Source organism: Bubalus kerabau, chromosome 2 (genome assembly GCF_029407905.1).
Source record: "Bubalus kerabau isolate K-KA32 ecotype Philippines breed swamp buffalo chromosome 2, PCC_UOA_SB_1v2, whole genome shotgun sequence".
In the NCBI taxonomy this organism is placed as follows: Eukaryota; Metazoa; Chordata; class Mammalia; order Artiodactyla; family Bovidae; genus Bubalus; species Bubalus kerabau.
The window spans coordinates 192,382,551-192,401,651 of NC_073625.1; the positions used below are offsets into that span (position 1 = coordinate 192,382,551).

At 54.2% G+C, this 19,101-nt stretch overlaps 1 protein-coding gene across 15 annotated transcripts in view; it reads left to right on the forward strand.

Annotated features, from left to right (window-relative positions):
• PCNT (pericentrin) overlaps positions 1-19,101 on the forward strand; it is a 105,700-nt gene that overhangs the window by 11,677 nt on the left and 74,922 nt on the right. For 14 of the 15 annotated variants that reach the window (XM_055569866.1, XM_055569868.1, XM_055569876.1 and 11 more), the window contains 10 exons: positions 888-943; positions 1,943-2,117; positions 2,578-2,714; positions 4,868-4,979; positions 6,381-6,624; positions 6,846-6,918; positions 12,709-12,844; positions 13,681-13,898; positions 16,825-17,294; positions 18,504-19,062. In XM_055569866.1, coding sequence (XP_055425841.1) covers positions 888-943; positions 1,943-2,117; positions 2,578-2,714; positions 4,868-4,979; positions 6,381-6,624; positions 6,846-6,918; positions 12,709-12,844; positions 13,681-13,898; positions 16,825-17,294; positions 18,504-19,062 — 2,180 coding nt within the window. Of the gene's footprint in view, positions 1-887; positions 944-1,942; positions 2,118-2,577; positions 2,715-4,867; positions 4,980-6,380; positions 6,625-6,845; positions 6,919-10,920; positions 12,010-12,708; positions 12,845-13,680; positions 13,899-16,824; positions 17,295-18,503; positions 19,063-19,101 lie in introns of those variants that run through there. The other variant, XM_055569880.1, reaches the window with a different exon arrangement.

Below are 19,101 nucleotides of genomic sequence, written 5' to 3' on the forward strand. Positions count from 1 at the left end.
TCCCCCGCTACCCCCCAGAAGCATCCTCCTCAGTCCTCTGATGCATCTTCACGGAGATTCAGGCAAACACAAGGAGATTATTCCATGTCCTCCCCTGCTTTTGTTAACTTTTAAAAATATGAAACATGCTTGTCCTAGGCCTGTTTTGATGCTGTTTCCTCCACCAGCACCCCTGGGAACAGTCCCCAGAGAGGCCCATCTGCCCTCTACTCCCTGGACTCTGCCATGGGCGGGGCCCCCATGGACCTGGTGAAACCTGCCCTTGCAGGGTGGTAGCTGGATCTCTGCATGGATCCCGGGCTTGCTGGGCCGCCCTCCCAGCACCTGGTGGTGCTGGCTGTCACCTGCTGCTGCTCCCCTGGCCCAGTTCACCTTCTCCTCTGCCCCTGGTGCCTGGCACCTCTTTTCTAGTGCTTTTTCCCTTCCGGTGGGGAGCTGTTGGGACCTGAAACGTCTTTACCTGTCTCCCTTTACTTACTGTCCAGCACCCAGCCTGGAAGCTGGCCCTGCAGGATCCTTGGACTCCAGGCCCTGGGTGTGCGCAGGGTCTGGTGCAGGGCAGACGGGCCGAGGTTCTACTAGCAGAAGGATGAGGCAGGCTCAGTGATCTGCGAGGCCCAGAGCCAGCCTCACACGGCCCCCCTAGACTGTTGCTCTGGCTGGACGTCTCCTGTGCTCTGTTGGGCACGAGCATGATTGCTAATCAGAGCGGCCATCTTCACCTTCTCGATTCTCTCAGGTGCATCCTGTCCTGTCCTGTTGGTGCTGGCAAGTATCCTGTGGAGTGGCCTGTGGTGCTGGAGCCTTGTCCTCTCTGGGGAACCAGACTGTGGGGAAGTCTGAGCGTCGGTGATCTGAGCCACTTGTCATGTTTGTTTGTCTTGCAGCTGAGCTGAAGGAGAAGCTACAATCAGAAATAGAAAAAAACGCCCAGATGATAGAGGTACATAGGATGGGAAAATATCATTCTGTGTAGGTGGTATTTCCCTCACCCGCCAGGGTCTCCCACTCGATTCTCACAATGCAGTGGTAGCTGGAGTCGCCAGAGCCGTGTGGCGCACTGCTCTCTCTGCCCGGCGTGGATTCCTCAGCAACTGCTCATGTCTTTTGTGTGGCCTGATGTGATGGGAGGCTCTTCCCTCCCGTCTGGCTTCTGAGCAACCCTGTGGCCTGGCCCTGGCTGTGCTCGTGACACAGACCTCGGTCCTCAGGGACGGGAGACACGGACACCGCTTGGGAAGCCGTGGTGGGGTGGAGATACGGGACGAGCGTCCCCGAGGGTGAAGGCGGAGGTCCGTGTGCTGATCGCGCTGAGCACGCCGGCTGGTGCTCTGCTTGTCCTGCTGCTCCCACTCCACGCCCCCTTTTGGGGGGAAGAGTTCTGATTTAGGGTGTAACAGGATTAGCTCTTTTCTGAGGAAGTCCCTCAGCAAACTTTTGACTCTTGTGACCCATCTCTTTTTCAAGTCCACCTTTGTAGAAGAGTTCTTGGTGCTGGTGATGGCAGTGGAAGCGGGTGGTGGTGGGGACTGTGTCCTGGCCACTCTGGACAGGTGGCAAGTGGAGGACAGCCTCAGGCCCCAGCTCAGGGCACCCTCAGTCCCAGCTGTCCAGCTCGGGGCGCTTGGGCAGAGTCTGGCCCTGCAGAGCTGGGTGGCATTGCTGTAGTGCCTGGGTCTGTGTGGGTGACGGATGCCTGGCTCGTCAGCTGAGTTCCTGTGCTTCTGCTCTGAGGCCACTTCTGTTTCTGGCGGCGGTCCAGGCCCTCCTGTCCTGGGATGTTTGCCTGCTGCTGTTCCTGCCTGACTGGACGTCTCAAGCCGCATCCTGTACTCACAGTCTCGTCTGAGCAGGGATGACTGGGTTTTGAATGTAAGGTGGAAATAGTTTTACCTCAATAATCAACTGTTGGCTATCATTTCCTCTTTCTCATTTAAATTAGATTCTGAAGCAAGACTGGGAATCGGAGAGAGACTCGTGTTTAGAAAACCTACGCCAAGAATTATTGGAAAAGCATCGGTCAGAACTGGAGAATTTACAAAACCAGTTTAAGAAAGAATTGGCACAACAGAAAGCTGAGTTTGAGAAGGTTTTTCAAGCCAAAAATCAAGCTGAATGTGAGTCTTTAAGTACAATGAGCAAGTTTGGAGGGGCTGGTTTTCCTGTGTCGTCCTAGAGAGACTGCCATATGATGGACCAGCAGGACACAGCCGGTGTGGTCCTGCCTCGTGGGTCTCAGGCTTCTCGGGTTCCCTGAAATTTCCAGAATCCTTCGTTTCAGAGACAGTTTTTACGTGTTCTACTACTAGAACATGTTTGTTTTGCTACCAAACATGTAATATGCAGTTGTTCACTTTCTGTTACACGGTGACACCCACTCGCAGTAGGCACTGTCTGCTGGCCTGTGCCTTCCCCTTCCTCCTTGCCTCCCTCTGTCCTAGAGGAGAGTGGAGTCCTAAGAACAGAGTCTTGAAAAACAGGGTCTGCAGGGAGCCTGGGGACACGTGGCGCGTACAGCTGTTGCTGCAGGTGGAGGACACTGTGCCGTCACAAACTGAGGCCCCGGCCCATTGGCAGGTTCCCTTCAGACGCAGGAGGCGCAGCACGAGGCCGCCCTGAGCAAGCTGCGCACAGACCTGCAGCTGGAGCACTGCCAGTACTTGGAGGAGCTGGAGCGGAAATTCCAAAAGAAGGAAAAGGAGAACCAGCTTGAGGTAGGCACCTGCTTCTTTATTTGACTTGTCAGTGCAGGAGGGAGTTGAGGAGACCTTGGATTGGATTCACGCTCTGTCATCAGCCAAAACTTAAGCCCTAATTTGTGTTACATATTTTTTTACTTTTAAATCGAGGTTTAGGTGATTTACAATATCGTGTGAGTTTTAGACGTACAACATAGTGATTCCCAATTTTTAAAGATTATGTTTTATTTATAGCTATTATAAAACGTTGTCTGTATTCTCTGTTATACAATATAGTTGATTTTATACCTAATTATACTTAATAGTTTGTACCTCTTAATCCCCTCCCCTAACTTGCCTCTCTCCCCTTCCCCTCTCCTCATTGATGATCATAGTTTGTTCTTTATAACTGTGAGTCTTTTTGTACATATATTTATTTTTTAGATTGCACACGTTACTGATAACATACAGTATTTGTCTTTCTCCCTCTGACTCACTTCATGTGGTGTAATGTCCTCCCGTCCATCCGTGTTTCTGTGGATGGTCTTTCTCCCTCTGACTCACTTCACTTGGTGTAATGTCCTCCCGTCCATCCGTGTTTCTGTGGTTGGTCTTTCTCCCTCTGACTCACTTCACTTGGTGTAATGTCCTCCCGTCCATCCGTGTTTCTGTGGATGCAGTATTTTTTTTATGGCTGTGCCAGCAGCAGTGTTCCATTATGGGATCCCACACGGCTCAGTGGTGAGGAACCTGCTGGCCAATGCAGGAGGCCTAGGAGATGCAGGTTCAATCTCTGGGTCAGGAAGATCCCCTGGAGGAAGAAATGGCAATCCACTCCAGTATTCTTGCCTGGAGAATGAGCCTAGTGGGCTGCAGTCCATGGAGTCACAAGAGTCAGACATGACTGAGCGACTGTGCATGCAGGCAGCACTCCATTATATATGTGTCCACGTCTTTTTTATCCATTTGTCAGTGGATACTTAGGTTGCTTCGGGATGCATGTATCTTTTTAAATTAGGTTTTCCATTATTTCGGGTGTATACCCAGGAGTTGCTGGGTCATATGGCAGTTTTGTTTTTAGTTTTTTGAGGGACTTCCATACTCTAAGCCCTAATTTAAAGGAACTCTCAGTATTTGTTAGAGGCAGTAGGTAGCCACATCAGGAGGTCAAGTCTGTGACTGTGACTTACTGATGGTGTCCAGTCCCACGCTTGGAGAATTGGTGCCATTGACAAGCACCCCTGGAACGTCTACAGGCTCCGGCCATCAAGGGTGCAAGGTTCTGCTGCTCACATCTTCAGAACTTTATTCCAATGGGATTCTACGTACCAAAATGTGGGTGATGTGGACATATCTCATTCAAGGACCTGAAGGGCCTTTGTCACCAAGACCAAGAGCCAAGCAGTGCCCCATGCATTGATACAAGAAATCAGGAAGTGACTGGCAGACGGAGTTAGCTGAGGCTGGTGCATGGGTTTGCAGGGAGGAGAGTCATGGAGCCCAGGAGGAGCCGGATCTGGCCCTGCTGTGCTGGCTCCTGTCTCTCCTCCAGACAGAGGGCAGCCTGGCCGGGCGGGGCCTGCGGCAGCCCCCCATCCTGGAGACAGGTAGCCAGAGGGGCATCTTCTGTCCTGTGCCCTGAAAAAGGAAGGGCCCATTTCATAGGCAGTGGGCAGCCGCAGGCCAGCACCACCCTCGTTCCCTTGGAGGCTTGGCCCCACGCTGGTGACTTGGGGAGCCTGGCAGCCACTCCAACCCAGGCCCCCAGGAGGGCGGGTGATGCACCTCAGCTCCAGTGGTGCAGGGTTGGCTGGCACGTGGTACACACCCAGTGTGCAAGCTCTGTTTACCCTGAAAGAGGAGATTCCTCCCAGGGAGGTTGACCAGGCAACTTGGAGAAAACCAAACAGGCTGCATGGGGGTAAGAGACCAAGGTCACAGATGGGGAAGGGGGCTGGTGGGAGGGGGCTCCTCCACCCTCCTTGACAAAGTAGGGGGCAGGTCTCTGCAGGGAACGAGGCCACAGCCTAAGAGGCATCCACATGTGAGACCATGGCTGCCATGGATTCCTCTGGATGGTCTCGGGGCTGCCGATTGGGGGATGGGGTGGGCTTGGGCTGAGGCAGCTGCGTGTTCTCACCTGGTACCAGGGCTGCAGCCTGGCACCCACACTGTGCCTGCTCTTCCAGCTGGAGAGGCTGCGCGCATCCTATGAGGAGCTGCAGGCTCGGTCCCGGGAGGAGATCCAGTGCCTGGGGGCCCAGCTTGAGTCCGCGAGGTCCAGCAGGCAGGAGCTGAGTGGTGAGCACCTTGTCTTCCCAGTCCAGGTCCCTGGAAGGGAAAGCTGCAGTTTGAACTGCTGAAACCCCAAACTAGAAGTTAACAGTTTTGCAAGCCCAAAAAAGTGGTCTTGTAAACCTGTGTGCGTTTTGAGGTCTGTGGGGTCACTGTGGTGCTGTGGCAGCCCCTGGGCTTCACCATAGGCGAGCTAGCGATGATTCTGGAAGCCTGTGTCCTCCCTCGTGCTGACATGCACTGTTCACACGTGAGCCTGGGCTCCTGCTGGGGCTTGGTTAAGCACCATGGGAATGTTGTTCTCATGCGGGGGCACAGCTGTGCCTTGCTGCATATTACCTCCTGGGCCTGCAGGCTCTCCTGTGGCAAGTGTTGTCAGGCTCCTGTGGCTCTGAGCTCTGATTTTGGAGGGTGATGCCACGTTTACTGAGGGCACAAGACCCAGTCAAGAGCACAGGGCCAGGAGGCATGGGCTTGTCTGCTGCTCTGCACACAGGCCTCGAACAGTAGGATCTGCCCTGTTGTGTTGTTGGGAACAAAGGACAGAGTTAGGAGAAAGGACCCGAGATCACTCCTGATGGCTGTGGGGTGCATAGGCTCCACGTGCCCTGTACCCTCCCTGTGGTCCCTGGGACAGGGTGGCTCCAGGCAGAGCTGGTGGACTGACTGGAGGCTGGGCTTCAGACGTGCTTTCACACAGGGGTCACAGCCTGAGTGCTGCCTCTGCGGCCTCCCCTGTGTGTCTTCGGCCCTCGTGGGGGACGTAGATTTGGGACAGTGACTGTCTCCTTCCCCATTATTTGAAAGCTGGTCACTGGCTGCGGTAGGCCAGCTGGCAGCACTCGTAATCAGAATAGTGGTGGTGGTGACAGTTGTTTATGGTCTGTATCACTGTTCTTCTGCTGTAAACAAAACACCACCATCTCAGCAGCTTAAAACCACCCACATTTATTAGCTTGGAAATCTGAGCTGGCGTGGCTGTTTCTGCCCAGGGTCATCCACAGCTGAGGTCAAGGTGCTGGGCTCTGCCATGACCTGACTTCCTGTTGACAGAATCCAGTGCTGTGGGACCGAGGTCCCATCTCCTGCTGGCTGGTGGCCCAGAGGCGGCCCCTCCTCTGTCTTCAGAGCCCCTTTGGCTTGGGGAGCCAGCCTGAGAAAGCCCTCTGCCCTCGAGGGGCACTGGGGTTTGTTGAGGCTGCCCGGGTGGTCTCCCTGGTGGTCTTCCTGCTCCAGGCCCTGTGCTCGTAGCACAAGCCCTGTGGGGGCCTTTGTCCATTCACAGGTTTTGGGGTGGGATGGGGCCCCCACTTTACACTTCTGCTCTGGCCCTTCACTGTGGGGTCTTCAGTGTGTCATTTCCCTCAGTGCCATGTCTGAGATGCTTGCTTGTGTCCACCCATAAAGAGTTGCGTGAGCAGCTCCTGGCCCGGGCGTCTCACGTGGAGGAGCTGGAGCTCCTGAAGAGAGACTTGGAGCAGCAGCAGCAGCAGGAGAGGAGCCGGCATGAGTCCGAATTGGAGCAGCTGAGGCTCTATTTTGAAGAGAAGCTGAGGGAGGCTGAGCAGAGCTACCAAGAGGACCTGACCCTGTTGCAGCGGCGGCTGCAGGAGGGAAGGGATGACTCCCTGCTGGAGGCCATGGGAACCAGGTGAGTGGCTTCCAGCCCAGCCTAGCTCAGGGTCTTGGCATGGTGATGTTGAAGCTGGCACTGGTCTGACCTGCATGTGGGTGTGGTTGGTGACATCTGGCCAAAGTGGGTGGGCGTGGCCCTGCAGATTGGCACAGAAATGGGGTCCCAGGGACAGGGGATTCAGTGGCAAGGTGCCACATCAGTCTCTTGCAGCACAGCTTCTCTCTGAATTCACCCAGTGCCTGTTTGGAAGAGACATCAGAAGAAAGAGACCATCTTGATGGACTCAGCCTTCAGCGGGAGCAGCTTGAGGTGATGGGCCGGCTTTCTTGCGTCTTGAGGTGTGACTGACGGGACCTGAGTGTCCAGTGTTGGTGTCATGACCGGATGCCTGGGTGTGATGTGATGGGTCTCCTTAGTCAGTCTGGTGAACCTGCACCTCCACAGAGTCAGAGCATTTTTCTTTCAATGAGAACTTGTAAGATCCATCTCTCAGTGCCTATAGATAGACATACAGGGTCGTTGACTATACCCCTATGAGAACTTGTAAGATCCCTCTCTCAGTGCCTGTAGACAGACAGTACGCTGTTGTTGACTGTACCGCTGTGAGAACTTGTAAGATCTCCTCTCTCAGCGCCTGTAGACAGACAGTACAGTGTTGTTGACCATACCGCTATGAGAACTTGTAAGATCTCTTCTCTCAGTGCCTGTAGATAGACAGTATGCCATTGTTGACTGTACTCCAATGAGAACTTGTAAGATCTCCTCTCTCAGCACCTGTAGATAGATAGTACAGTATTGTTGACTGCACCCTATGAGAACTTGTAAGATCTCCTCTCTCAGCGCTGTAGATAGACAGTACAGTATTGTTGACTGCACCCTATGAGAACTTGGAAGATCTCCTCTCTCAGTGCCTGTAGATAGACAGTACAGTGTTGTTGACCGTACTTCGATGAGAACTTGGAAGATCTCCTCTCTCAGTGCCTGTAGATAGACAGTACAGTATTGTTGACTGCACCCTATGAGAACTTGGAAGATCTCCTCTCTCAGTGCCTGTAGATAGACAGTACAGTGTTGTTGACTGTACCCTGATGAGAACTTATAAGATCTCTCTCAGTGCCTATAGACAGACAGTACAGTGTTGTTGACCGTACTCCTCTGAGAACTTGTAAGATTTCCTCTCTCAGTGTCTGTAGATAGACAGTACAGTGTTGTTGACTGTACCCCGATGAGAACTTATAAGATCTCTTCTCTCAGTACCTGTAGATAGACATAATGTTGTTGACTGTACCCAATGAGAACTTGTAAGATCTCCTTTCTCAGCACCTGTAGATAGACATACAGTATTGTTGACTGTACCTCGATGATAACTTGTAAGATCTACTTTCTTAAAACCTGTAGACAGATGGTATGGTGTTGTTGACTGTACCCTGATGCGAACTTGTAAGATTCCTCTCTGAGTACCTGCAGACAAACAGTGCAGCCTTTTTGACTGTACCCTGTGCTGTACAGACACCCTGGGACTCTTATCCTGTGACTAGAAGTCTGACCCCTTCACCCACTTCGCCCACAACCCCTCTACTGCCTCTGGCAACCCCCAGTCTCTTCTCCTGGAGGTGGGTTTTTAGATTCCAGATGGAAGTGACCCCATGCAGCACTTCTCTCTAAGTCTGACTGACCCCACCTGGTGTGGCACTCTCAGGGAGCGGCCGTGTTGTGTCAGGTTCTCCTCTTCTGTGGAGGAGAACCAGGTGCTCCTGCTCTCCAGGCTGCAGCAGGAGGCAGGCTGTCCTCTTCTGTGGCCGAGTAGTAGTTCCCCTGTGTGTAGGTGCCACATCTTCTTCATCTGTCTGTCTGTCTGCAAATGGACACTTGGGCTGCTTCCACGTCCTGACTGTTGTAAATAGGGCTGCTATGAATGGTGGTGGTGGTGGTTTAGTCGCTAAGTCGTGTCCAACTCTCACGACTGCATGGACTGTAACCCACCAGGCTTCTCTGTCCATGGGATTCTCCAGGCATGGGTTTCCATTTCCATCTCCATGGACCTTTCCCACCCAGGAATCGAAACCAAGGTCTCCTGCATTGCAGGTAGATTCTCTACTGACTGAGGTATGAGGGAATCCCTGATGAAGCTGGGGCGTGTGGCTTTTTGAATTAGTGTTTTCGTTTTCTTTGGGTAAACACTGAGGAGTGGAATTGCTGTATCTATCTTTAATTCTTTGCGGAACCTCCTTCCTGTTTTCCACAGTGGCTGCACCAGTTTACTTCCCCACCAGCAGTGCACAAGCGTTCCCTTTTCTCCACACCCTTGACGACATCTGTTATTTGTTTTTTTAGCGGTAGCTGCTCTAACCGGTGTGAGCTGATACCTCACTGTGGTTTTGATTTGTATTTCTCTGATGATTCGTGATGTGGAGTGTCTTTTCACGTAACTGTTGGCCGTCTGGGTTTCTTCTTTGGAAAAATGTCTGTTGCAGGTCTCTGCCTGCTTTTTTTTTTTTTTTTTAATTTTATTTTATTTTTAAACTTTACATAATTGTATTAGTTTTGCCAAATATCAAAATGAATCCACCACAGGTATACATGTGTTCCCCATCCTGAACCCTCCTCCCTCCTCCCTCCCCATTCCATCCCTCTGGGTCGTCCCAGTGCACCAGCCCCAAGCATCCAGTATCGTGCATCGAACCTGGACTGGCAACTCGTTTCATGCATGATATTTAATCAGTTTTTGTGTGTGTGTGTGTGTGCTGTTGAAGTATATGAGCATCTCAGTATATCATGAGAAGGCTGTGTTTCATTAATCTTTAGTTGGGAAATGGGCTGTCTTTATGTTCTCAAGTCTGGATTTCCATCCTTTTCGCAGAAGCTTTCTTCCGTGACACTGGTGAGTGGAGGGAGGCTTGCGCTTGTGTCTCTGGCATCTCCACAGGCTGACTGTGTCTGCTTGTTTAAAACGACCCCCTGGCTGGTCCAGAGCATGACTCGCAGGCGGGTGGATGGCAGCTTGGGTCCTGCCCAGGTCCCACACTCTCCACGAGCTCCCCGACCGCCTGCCTCATGCGTGCTGGCGACCTGCGCTGAGAGGGAGGCGCTGGGTGCGTGTGTGCTGGGCGTGTTCCCAGTGGCCTCCGTGCCATTCGTCTCTGGCCGCTCTGTCCTCTGGCAGTGGGGCTCACCGGGCTCTCTCTGATGCTGGGAGCCTTGTGCACCTGTTTGGATGAAGAGCTCCAGGGGGTGAGTGGGTTCTTTCTCCTCCCAGCCCCAGCGCTGGGCAAGGCTGTGCTGTCAGCCTGGCTTGAAGGAGGTTCCTCAAAAAATTAAAAATAGATACAGCAGTTCCAGTCCTGAGTATTTACCCAAAGAAAACAAAATCACTAATTTGAAAAGCCACACATATCCCAACATTCATCAGGGATTCCCTCATACCTCAGTCAGTAAAGAATTTGCCTGCAGTGCAAGAGACCTGGTTTCAATTCCTGTGTGGGAAAGATCCCGTGGAGATGGAAACAGCAACCCACGCCATTTCAACCCAGGGAGCCTCCAGCAGCTCTTGGCCCCCCATGCTCCTTAGAGTCCTGTGATGGCACTTGGTCTGGGTTTGGGTCCGTTTTTCATCCTAGGAAAAGGTAGGGCCTTCCTTGACTCTCTTCAGTCTGGGACACTGTAGGGAAAGAGCAGATTAGCCAGGATGGCGCGGCCAGGCTCTCTCAGCCCGTGGCCTCTTGCTCTCACCCCTTGTTGTGTAAATACACGTTTATGTAACAGCTGAGATCACTTATACCATTGCGCATCTCGATGAACCCGCTTGGCCATGGGCTACTTTTGCTCTGTAAGCATAAATAAGCTCCACCTGAAAAGCCCTTGAGGCTGCATTACGGCTGTGTCTGCTGGGTCAACCATGGGAGAATACAGTGTCTGCTGCTACGGCTGCTGTGCCAGTCAGGAGATAATAAATGTGTCTGCAGTTCCTGCGACTCCTCGGGTTTTCTTCCAGCTTCCACCATCACGCCTTACTGTCCCTGGGTTCAGTGCGCAGTGGGAGAAGCGAGATAGATGTCTTGAGCTGCTGCTGAGCTGTTCGGACGCCAGTTCTTCGGTGCACTTTGTTTTCTGAGACTCCGCGAGCAAGTGTCACACCGGGCCTCCGGAGGGAAACCACTGGTGTCCTTCAGTCCTCGTTTCTCCTCTGACATTTGTTTAGGCCTCTTTGAGGGTAGGAGATCTTCACTCCTCTAATTCTGAAGTTGAGTTTCTTCTCTCCAGTATCATTTAAAAGTTTTCTTATGTTGGCATTTTTTGGCTATGCCACAGGACATGTGGGATCTTAGTTCCCTGACCAGGGATTGGACCCACACCCCCTGAATCTGAAACTTCTGGACCCCCAGGGAAGTGCCAATCATTTTTAATTTCTAAGGGCTTTGCTTTTTTGCTCTGTGTTCTATTCTACGTTCTCTGCTCAGTGTCAGGGATGGAGTGCTTTTGGTCTTTCTCTGACGGTGACTGTTAGTGTTGAGAGGTTTCTGCTCTGTCTCCATCCATCTGGGACTCTTGTGTTATGTGGGACGATGGTGGTCTGTGCGTTGGTTGGTGCCCCGAGGCTGTGCCATCCCAGGAGGCGTGAAGCACTGTGGGGTCTTGGGGGCTATCTGACTGGGGTGGGGGGCAGCTCCACCTGGGGGTGGGTGCAGCCTTCTCTTGCAGGGCCATTGGTCTCTACCAGTCTCCTGCTGGGCTCCGAGAGGTGAGGGACACAGTGGGGCCCCCACCCCTTGCCAGCCTCTGTAATCTGTAGCCCCTGGGGGTCTTGCAGTTACCTCTGTGCCCCCTGTGCCGCCTGCCTGGCCTCCCAGGTGTGTGGGCCGCTCACGCATGCTCCTCCGAGCCTTCTGTGTGCCTGCGCTCTCCAGCAGTTGCTCACTGCTGGCTCACTGGTCACCTCTGTCCCTGTTTCTTCCCCTTGTAGGTTTGTAAGTTGTGTCTCATCATCTGAGGGAATGTAAAAACATAGAGCGTATGTGTGTTTGAGCAGGAGTCCTGTGTGTGGGCTTGTGTGCATGGTAGATGCCTGTGCCTGGTGTGTATTTGACGTGTTGACGTGTCATGTGGACTGAGGGTGCCTGCTGGAACTCCCCCTAGCTGGGTGTGGGGCCCCTCACGCCCCTCTGGCCAACGCTGACCCTGGCCAGTAAATCTCTAGCTGCAACTCCTGGGTTGTCACTGAGCCAGGATGTCTTTTTACGTGTTTGGGTGTTGCTGCTGTGTTTCTGCCTGTTTCTCCAAAGCTGGCAGCCCTTGCTGTCAGCTCCCTGCCCCCACTCTCCTGTGTTTTATTTTTGTTTTGTCGTCTGGAACTGGCCATTGCTTGGCGGGGTTGATGTCTGGCCCCTTCTCTTTCCCTGAATGGTGAGTCGCTCTCGCCCGACTTGCTAGGTCTGCTCTTCCACTCAGAAGCCTGACCCACTGTGTGCTGAGTGAGGGGGGCACTTGATTCCGTCCATTAGTCAGGTTGTTTTCTCCAGTGACCATACGAGGACTTCAGTCTTGATTAAAGGATGATTTGAGCTTATTGAGAGCTGGGGGTTTAGGCTGACGGGACCCTCTGTAGATTCTGAGGGAGATGGGTGACAGGTTGCCTCTTGGAGGGAGCAGGAAGGGCTGACCCAGCCTCTGGCCTCTCTGCCCTCCCTCCCATCCTCGCATGAGGACGCTCGGGACTCTGTGTCCAGGAGTGTCATTGAGAGGAGCGGCCCAGCTTGGGCTCTGGATGGGAAGCGTGGAGCAGGGAGTGAGGGGATCCCGGGGCGGAGTGGGAACCCTTCAGCCGAGGGCCTTGGCCGTACATTTGGCCCAGCAGGTCTGACCCCTGGACGTGGAGGGTGGGCCCCGGGTTCCAGTGGGTGTGGGTGCAGGGAGGCCCTGAGCCTACAGCTGATTCCAGTGGATATGCCTGCCTCCCTTCTGGGAGTGAGACATGGGGGCAGTAGGCGGTGTGGATGTGTGAGGTTCGGGAATGGGGGTTCCATGGGGGACTCTGTGGGAGGCAGGGTCAGGAAACCAGGCTGAGAGGCTCTTTACAAGGTTTCCTCTGTGATTTCCCCAAAGGAGAGCCTGAGTTTGCGCACACGGTTAGAAGAAAATCACCAGTGTCAACTAGCAGCAGGGACATCCTCCCAGGACGCCGATCAGGAAGCGTTGGAAGGAGAGCTGCCCGCAGGGCCTTCGGAGGAGCCCGGCCAAGGTATGGCCTTAAGTGCTGCTGTGGCGGCCAGCCTGCAGGGGTGTTCTGGGCCGTGACCGCATCCCACGGGAGCCGCCGGCACTACGCACGCCGGCTGTTGACTCTGTAGCAGGGGCGCTGGAGGCCCTTCCCCAGGGTTGAGGAGCAGGCCCCTTGTGTCAGGGGAGGGTCTGCCCAGGCAGCAGCATAGGGTCCCTGGGGGCCATGGGGATGGAGAAGCTGTGGTCATCCCGGGCATGGACTGGGGCCCAGGAGAGCGGATGCATGACTGGCCCTGGACACGGAGCCCGGGAAAGGGTGGGTCCCGCGTCAAGCTGAGGAGGCAAGTCCGCGTGTCCTGCCTTGAGGGCCTGAGGCTCAGGGTCCGGCCCAGGGTCCCCTGGAGCTGTGTGGGCCTGCGGAAGGCTAGCACATGGCCCTGAGAGCGGGGTCACACCTGCTGGTGCCCAGTCCTGCCTGTTCTCCTTCTCGCGTGAGCGGTGTCCCATGGCTGCTGCTCGGCATCTTCCAGTCCCCTGAGTTGCGCCCCGTGCCTCTTCCTCCAGCCTGGGACAGTGATGAGCCCTGGCCAGAGCAGCTCTGGGGGGCCGATTCCTCGGTACCCAGACCAGAGGGGCAGCAGCGGGTGTGGACAGCTCGGGACAGGTCTGCTCGCCTGCTTCTGGTGCACAGCACCCACGGCAGTGCCCACTGGGCTGCAGACAGGTGTGTCGTGTCCCCTTCCGGTACTGTGCTCCCACAGGGGTTTCAGGGTCTACGTGCAGTTGTCTGGGGCTTCTGAAGCTCAGTGTCCTGTCGGAGGGTCAGCTTGATGATTCTGCCCCTGGTCCCCACAGAGCTTGCCCGGGAGCCTCTCCTGTGTGCGCAGAGCACAGCCTTGGAGTTGGAGACGGAGGTGCCTGCTGGAGACTTGGGTCTGGAAACTGCACACATGGCTCAGCTTTTGCTTCTTCCCGTGGAGCTCAAGGAAGAAATCGATCTCTTAAAAGTAGAAAATAGAAATTTACAGGAGAAGTTGCGGCGTGAAATCTGCCTGAAAGAGGACTTGGAGAAAGTAAGTTGAAATGGCTTATCTTGCAGCGATGCTCTCGTCCACAGGGCCGCACATGAACTGGCCAGGGCAGCACGAGCCCTGAGGTCAGCGCCACCCTCTGCCCTGCAGCAGTGTTTGCTGGGTGCCTCCCTTGGGTGAGGATGGGCTGCCACCTAAGCTTGGACCTACGTGTGTAATCCTAACTCTTACAGAGGCTGCAGGGCTTAGGGGAACTGACTGGGTCCTCAGAGAGGTGCCAGGGTGGGTGGCGAGGCCACCTTCAGGCCTTGTCCATTGCGTCTTCTGCGCTGTTCCAGCTGCCAGGCTCTCTCCATTGACTGAGACTTGCAGCCGTGCACATGCAGTGATGAGACCCCGGCCCACAGCTTGGGCACCTCCCCTAAATTACTAGCGGCCTCACCGAGGCCTGGAGACGTGGAGTTGAGGTGACTGTCTCAGTGTTTCTTCTGCAAGGCCCAGGGTGGCCATCTGGGCAGTTCTGTGGCCACCCTGCTCCTCCTCCCTGTGGTGCCGTCCCAGGTCCTCCTCCATCGAGGCCGAGTTTCACGGCAGATCACGTGTTGTCCCCCTACTCACGCGCTGGGCGTGAGGACGGGCATGTGAAGGCCTGCAGCCTCACGGGGTCCCTTGAAGGACAGACTCTGCTTGATGGATTTTTACGTTCAAGTGTCTGAGTGCTTCCTGGGCCACTGTTTGATCTCCTCGTGTGAACTGTCGAGAGGAATGTGGAGCTCTCTCTCTCTCCATTTAGCTCTCACGGTATTTACTGTGTTTTGGAGTTGTGTTAACTGCACCTTTATGGTCATTGTGTCTTCTTGGGAAATCAGGCTTTCATCATGAGTGAAATGCCCCGTTTCTGATGTAGTTTATTTGTGCTGGAATTTACCTGCTGTCTGACCGGTGCAGTGTGTTTTCTTTGATGCAGCATCTTCCATCCATTTTACTTTTTACCTTTGACTGTATCTACCTGGAATTAGTGCCAACCCCACGGGTCAAGGGCTCAGTCCCAGGAGGCTGCCCCTGACCCCTTCAGAGGCAGTGGCCTCCCCCTCTTCTCCGTGTTGGGCCAAGGTGTGCGCTTAGGTCTTCTGGGCTGGTCTGTGTCTGGGTCTTCTGTCCACCTGCTCGTATATGACCAGGCACCAGCCTGAGAACTGGGCTGGATTCTGGCACCTCCTGCCCCGTCGTGAGGGGTGCGCTTCCCCCTCACTTCCCGGCTCTTCTGGTTCAAACAAGGAGCATTTCCAGGTGCACGTCCATGGCACAGGTGGGTTGGTCACCCAGGGCATTTCTTTACTCTGGGTGTCGGGACCCCTAGCCCTGGATCTCCTAGATCTTATCCAGAGCCTGCAGTTGTTTCCACTGATTAGAGCTGACTCTCAGCTGTCACCAAGAGCAGGCCCCAAAGTGTAATGACTTGAATAACTGGTTGAGGTCAGTTTGACAAACCTTTCTGGTTTGTTTTGTTTTGTTTCTTCTCAATGATTGATCAGTATGCTGACCTACTTTCTTTCCTCTTTTGAAAATTAGGATATTTGTGCGTGCAGCTTTCTGGTTCGTGTCCCTTTTCATACAACACCTTTAAGACTGTTGGTTTCAGCTCACCAGCCTCTTGCTCAGGTCCCTTCTAGAACCTGGATCGTTCATGGTGCAAGTCCAGAGGCTTGGCCTTACTGTCTGCTGCTCGCCTGTGAGCTGTGCTGCCTGGTGGTGGTTCTGCTGGGGGAGGGGGGTCGCCTCCCCTTGATGGGAGGTCCCTCTCATGTCTGAGCCCCTGCGCTGGTCTTGGCACTGCAGAGGAGGCCCCCCTTTGACTGTGTCCAGACCTGCCAGCCCTAGAGGTAACAGTTGGGGCCAGATGCTGGGCAATGGACACGGTTAACATAGCCAGATAGTCTTAGATTTGTGCCTTTTAGTCTCCATCATTCCCATCAGCATGAGAAACACTCCCATTGCTCTGTTCACGTATGTTGTGGGACTGTGTTGTTCAATCACTTAGTTGTGTACAGCTCTTTGCGACCCCATGGACTGCAGCATGCCAGGCTTCTCTGTCCTTCAGCATCTCCTGGAGCTTGCTAAGACTCATGTCCATCAAGTTGGTGATGCCATGCAACCATCTCATCCTCTGTTGTCCCCTTCTCATGCCTTTGATCTTTCAGGGTCTTTTCTAATGAGTCAGCTCTTCACGTCAGGTGGCCAAAGTATCAGAGCTTCAGCTTCAACATCAGTCCTTCCAGTGAATATTAGGGACTGATTTCCTCTAGGATTGAATGGTTTGATCTCCTTGCAGTCCAGGGGACTCTCAATCAAGAGTCTTCTCCACCACACTTGAAAAGCGTTAATTCTTTGGCACTCAGCTTTCTTATGGTCCAACTCTCATATCCATACATGACCACTGGAAAAACCATAGCCTTGACTAGATGGACCTTTGTTGGCAGAGTAATGTCTCTGCTTTTCAATATGCTGTCTAGGTTGGTTATAGCTTTTCTTCCAAGGAGCAAGTGTTTTTTAATTTCCTGGCTGCACTCACCATCAGCAGTGATTTTGGAGCCCATGAGAAGAAAGTCTCTCACTGTTGCCATTGTTTCCCCATCTATTTGCCATGAAGTGATGGGACCAGGTGCCATGATCTTAGTTTTCTGAATGTTGACTTTTAAGCCAACTTTTTCACCTTCATCAAGAGGCTCTTTAGTTCCTCTTTGCTTTTTACAATAAGTGTGGTGTCATCTGCATATCTGAGGTTATTGATATTTCTCCCGGCAATCTTCATTCCAACTTTTGCTTCATCCAGCCCAGCACTGTGGGACTAGTGCTTCTATTAATAGCTGACAGAGCTTCTCTGTCTTCAGAGATGGATTTGGGTCTTTGTGGCCAGTGATCTTTTCATTTAATTTCTTCCTTCTTAAAAAAAATTGTGTGGTTGCAGGTGAAACAGAATTTAGTTGAAGCTCACCAGGAAGACCTAAAGAGTGCTGAGGAGAAGATTGAGCAAATGAAACAGGAACTCAGGGAGAGAGAGGCTGAGTGGAAAGTTACAAGTGAGGACCTGCGGAGAGGGGCCGAAGAGAGGCTGACAAAGATGCTCCATGACCTGCGAGAACAGGTGGAGTCTGAGAAGCGGTCCATGATGAACAGGTTTGAGCTTCGAGAATCCGAAATGAGGCAACTTCAGGACCAGCAGGCAGCTCAGATCCTGGACCTGGAGGGGTCACTGGTGGAACAACAGGGCCGCCTGCGGCAGCTGGAGCTCGGACTCACTGGAGACGAGTCTCTGCAGTGCAGCCATTGTGGCCGGGAGCTGGGCTGCAGCCCGGCCCCTGGGGCCCAGGACCAGGAGCTCGCCATTCTCCACCTAAAGGAGGACTGCGCCCTCCAGCTGAAGGTGGCCCAGAGCAGGTGGGTGCCATCCGTATAGCAGCCTGTTATGTTCAGAGCCGCCCACCCCCCTGGCCAGTGAGGCAAGGCAGGTCCCCTCCCTGAGCCCCCCAAGGGTGAGGCGGGTCTCCAGGAGGGTGAGGCAGACCCCCAGGAGGGTGTGTGTGGCTCTCAGGGCTGCAGGCCTCTGGCAGGAATGGCATCCCTATCCTTTCTGTGGGGCCTGTGTTCCATGAGCCACGTGGCCACGTGTGCATCTTTGACAAGCGTGTGTGTTCTTTGCACATTTTAGTTTTTTAGTAGCAGAACTTCAGCCTTTTTATCCTAAGATTGTGTGGCTCATTCATGAATTTTTTGTGTTTTTTAAACTCATTAAAAAAAATGAACAGCATTTCTCAACTACGTACATACTTCCCTGAAGTTTTTAAGTAGGCCTAGGATGTTGGTTTGCTGCCTCTTTGCAGACCTGGGCTATAGTGCCCAGGGGTGGGTGATGAGTGCAGGGATCGTTGGAGCTGCTGCTTGTATGTCATCTGCTCCCCAGCGTCTCGAGGCAGGTGCACAGACTCCTGGCCTGGGGTCTGAGGGTTGAGTTCAAATCCTGACCCACCATGTGCGCTGGATGGACACAGATGCTATGGGCAGGCTCACGAGACCTTAGTGTCGTCCTCGTGGGCTGATCTGTGGAGAGGCTGTCTGGTGGCTGGTGGCAGCTGGTACCTGAGACATGTCCCAGCTCTTGTCATTTGCCTGGTGTGTCACGGCACCTGTGCAGAGTCGCCCCTGTTCCTGCTGAGGCTCTGTGTGCCTCCTGACCCTGCTCCCAGCCAGTCCCACTGCTTCATGCCCGAGTCACCCTGTGGAGGCTGGTTTCTGAGTCTTCTGAACACTCTTTGCAGCCCTGGGGCTCCTGTAGGGCATGCCACCCCTTCCCTGTTGAGGTCTTCTCTTGGCCGAGTGGCGATCAGATACTGCTTCCTGCAGTATCTGTGATTTCTGGCTGGGGCTGTGCCCTGCACTCTAGTTTGTGGCCGGGGATGCTGGGCTCTGGCCTGAGCTCTTCTGGCTTTGTGAGCCCTTCCCTGTTGGCTTGCGGCTGGTGCTGGTGCCCAGGGAGGAGGGAGAGCAGGCAGGATCCGGGCAGGGTGGCCTCTCCCCTGGCAGCGGGCTCCCCAGCGGTGCTCTTGTGGCTACGTGACGGCTCTGTGTTCACTTGGCTTGTTGTCTCAGGTTTTTGGAAGAACGTAGAGCGATCACAGAGAAACTGGCCGCAGAGCAAGATGCCTTCCTGCGGGAGGCCCAGGAGCAGCATGCGCACGAGCTGCGGCTCCTCCAGGAGGGGCACCAGCGGCATATCCTGTCCCTGACTGCGGAGCTGGAGACCAGGCGCCAAGCCGAGGTGGACGCGCTGAGGTCCTTGTTAGAGCGTGAGCAGTTGGCCCTGGCAGAGGCGCGTGAGGCCGAGTCGCAGGTGAAACACGCTGCTGACATCAGTGTGTTGGAGGCCAGACATGCGTCACACCTGGATGCTCTGCGCTTGCAGTACCTGTCTGAGCTGCAGGCTGTGCAGGGCAGGCACCGGCGGGCCCTGGAGCTGCTTCGCCTGGACCTGGAGGAGCGGCTGCAGAAGGAGGACGTGGCTCACCACGGGGTCTTGACCCAGGTGCTGGAGCTGCTGGAGCTGCGATGTGCCGAAGAGCCTCAGTCTGCAGAGGACAGCCAGAGAGGGGATGGGAGCGTGGAGCCCCGGGAGGGCGTGAGAGCCCTCTGGCTGCCCATGGCCCGCAAGGTGAGGTGTGTGGGTGGGGCGGGGACAGGGACTTGGTCC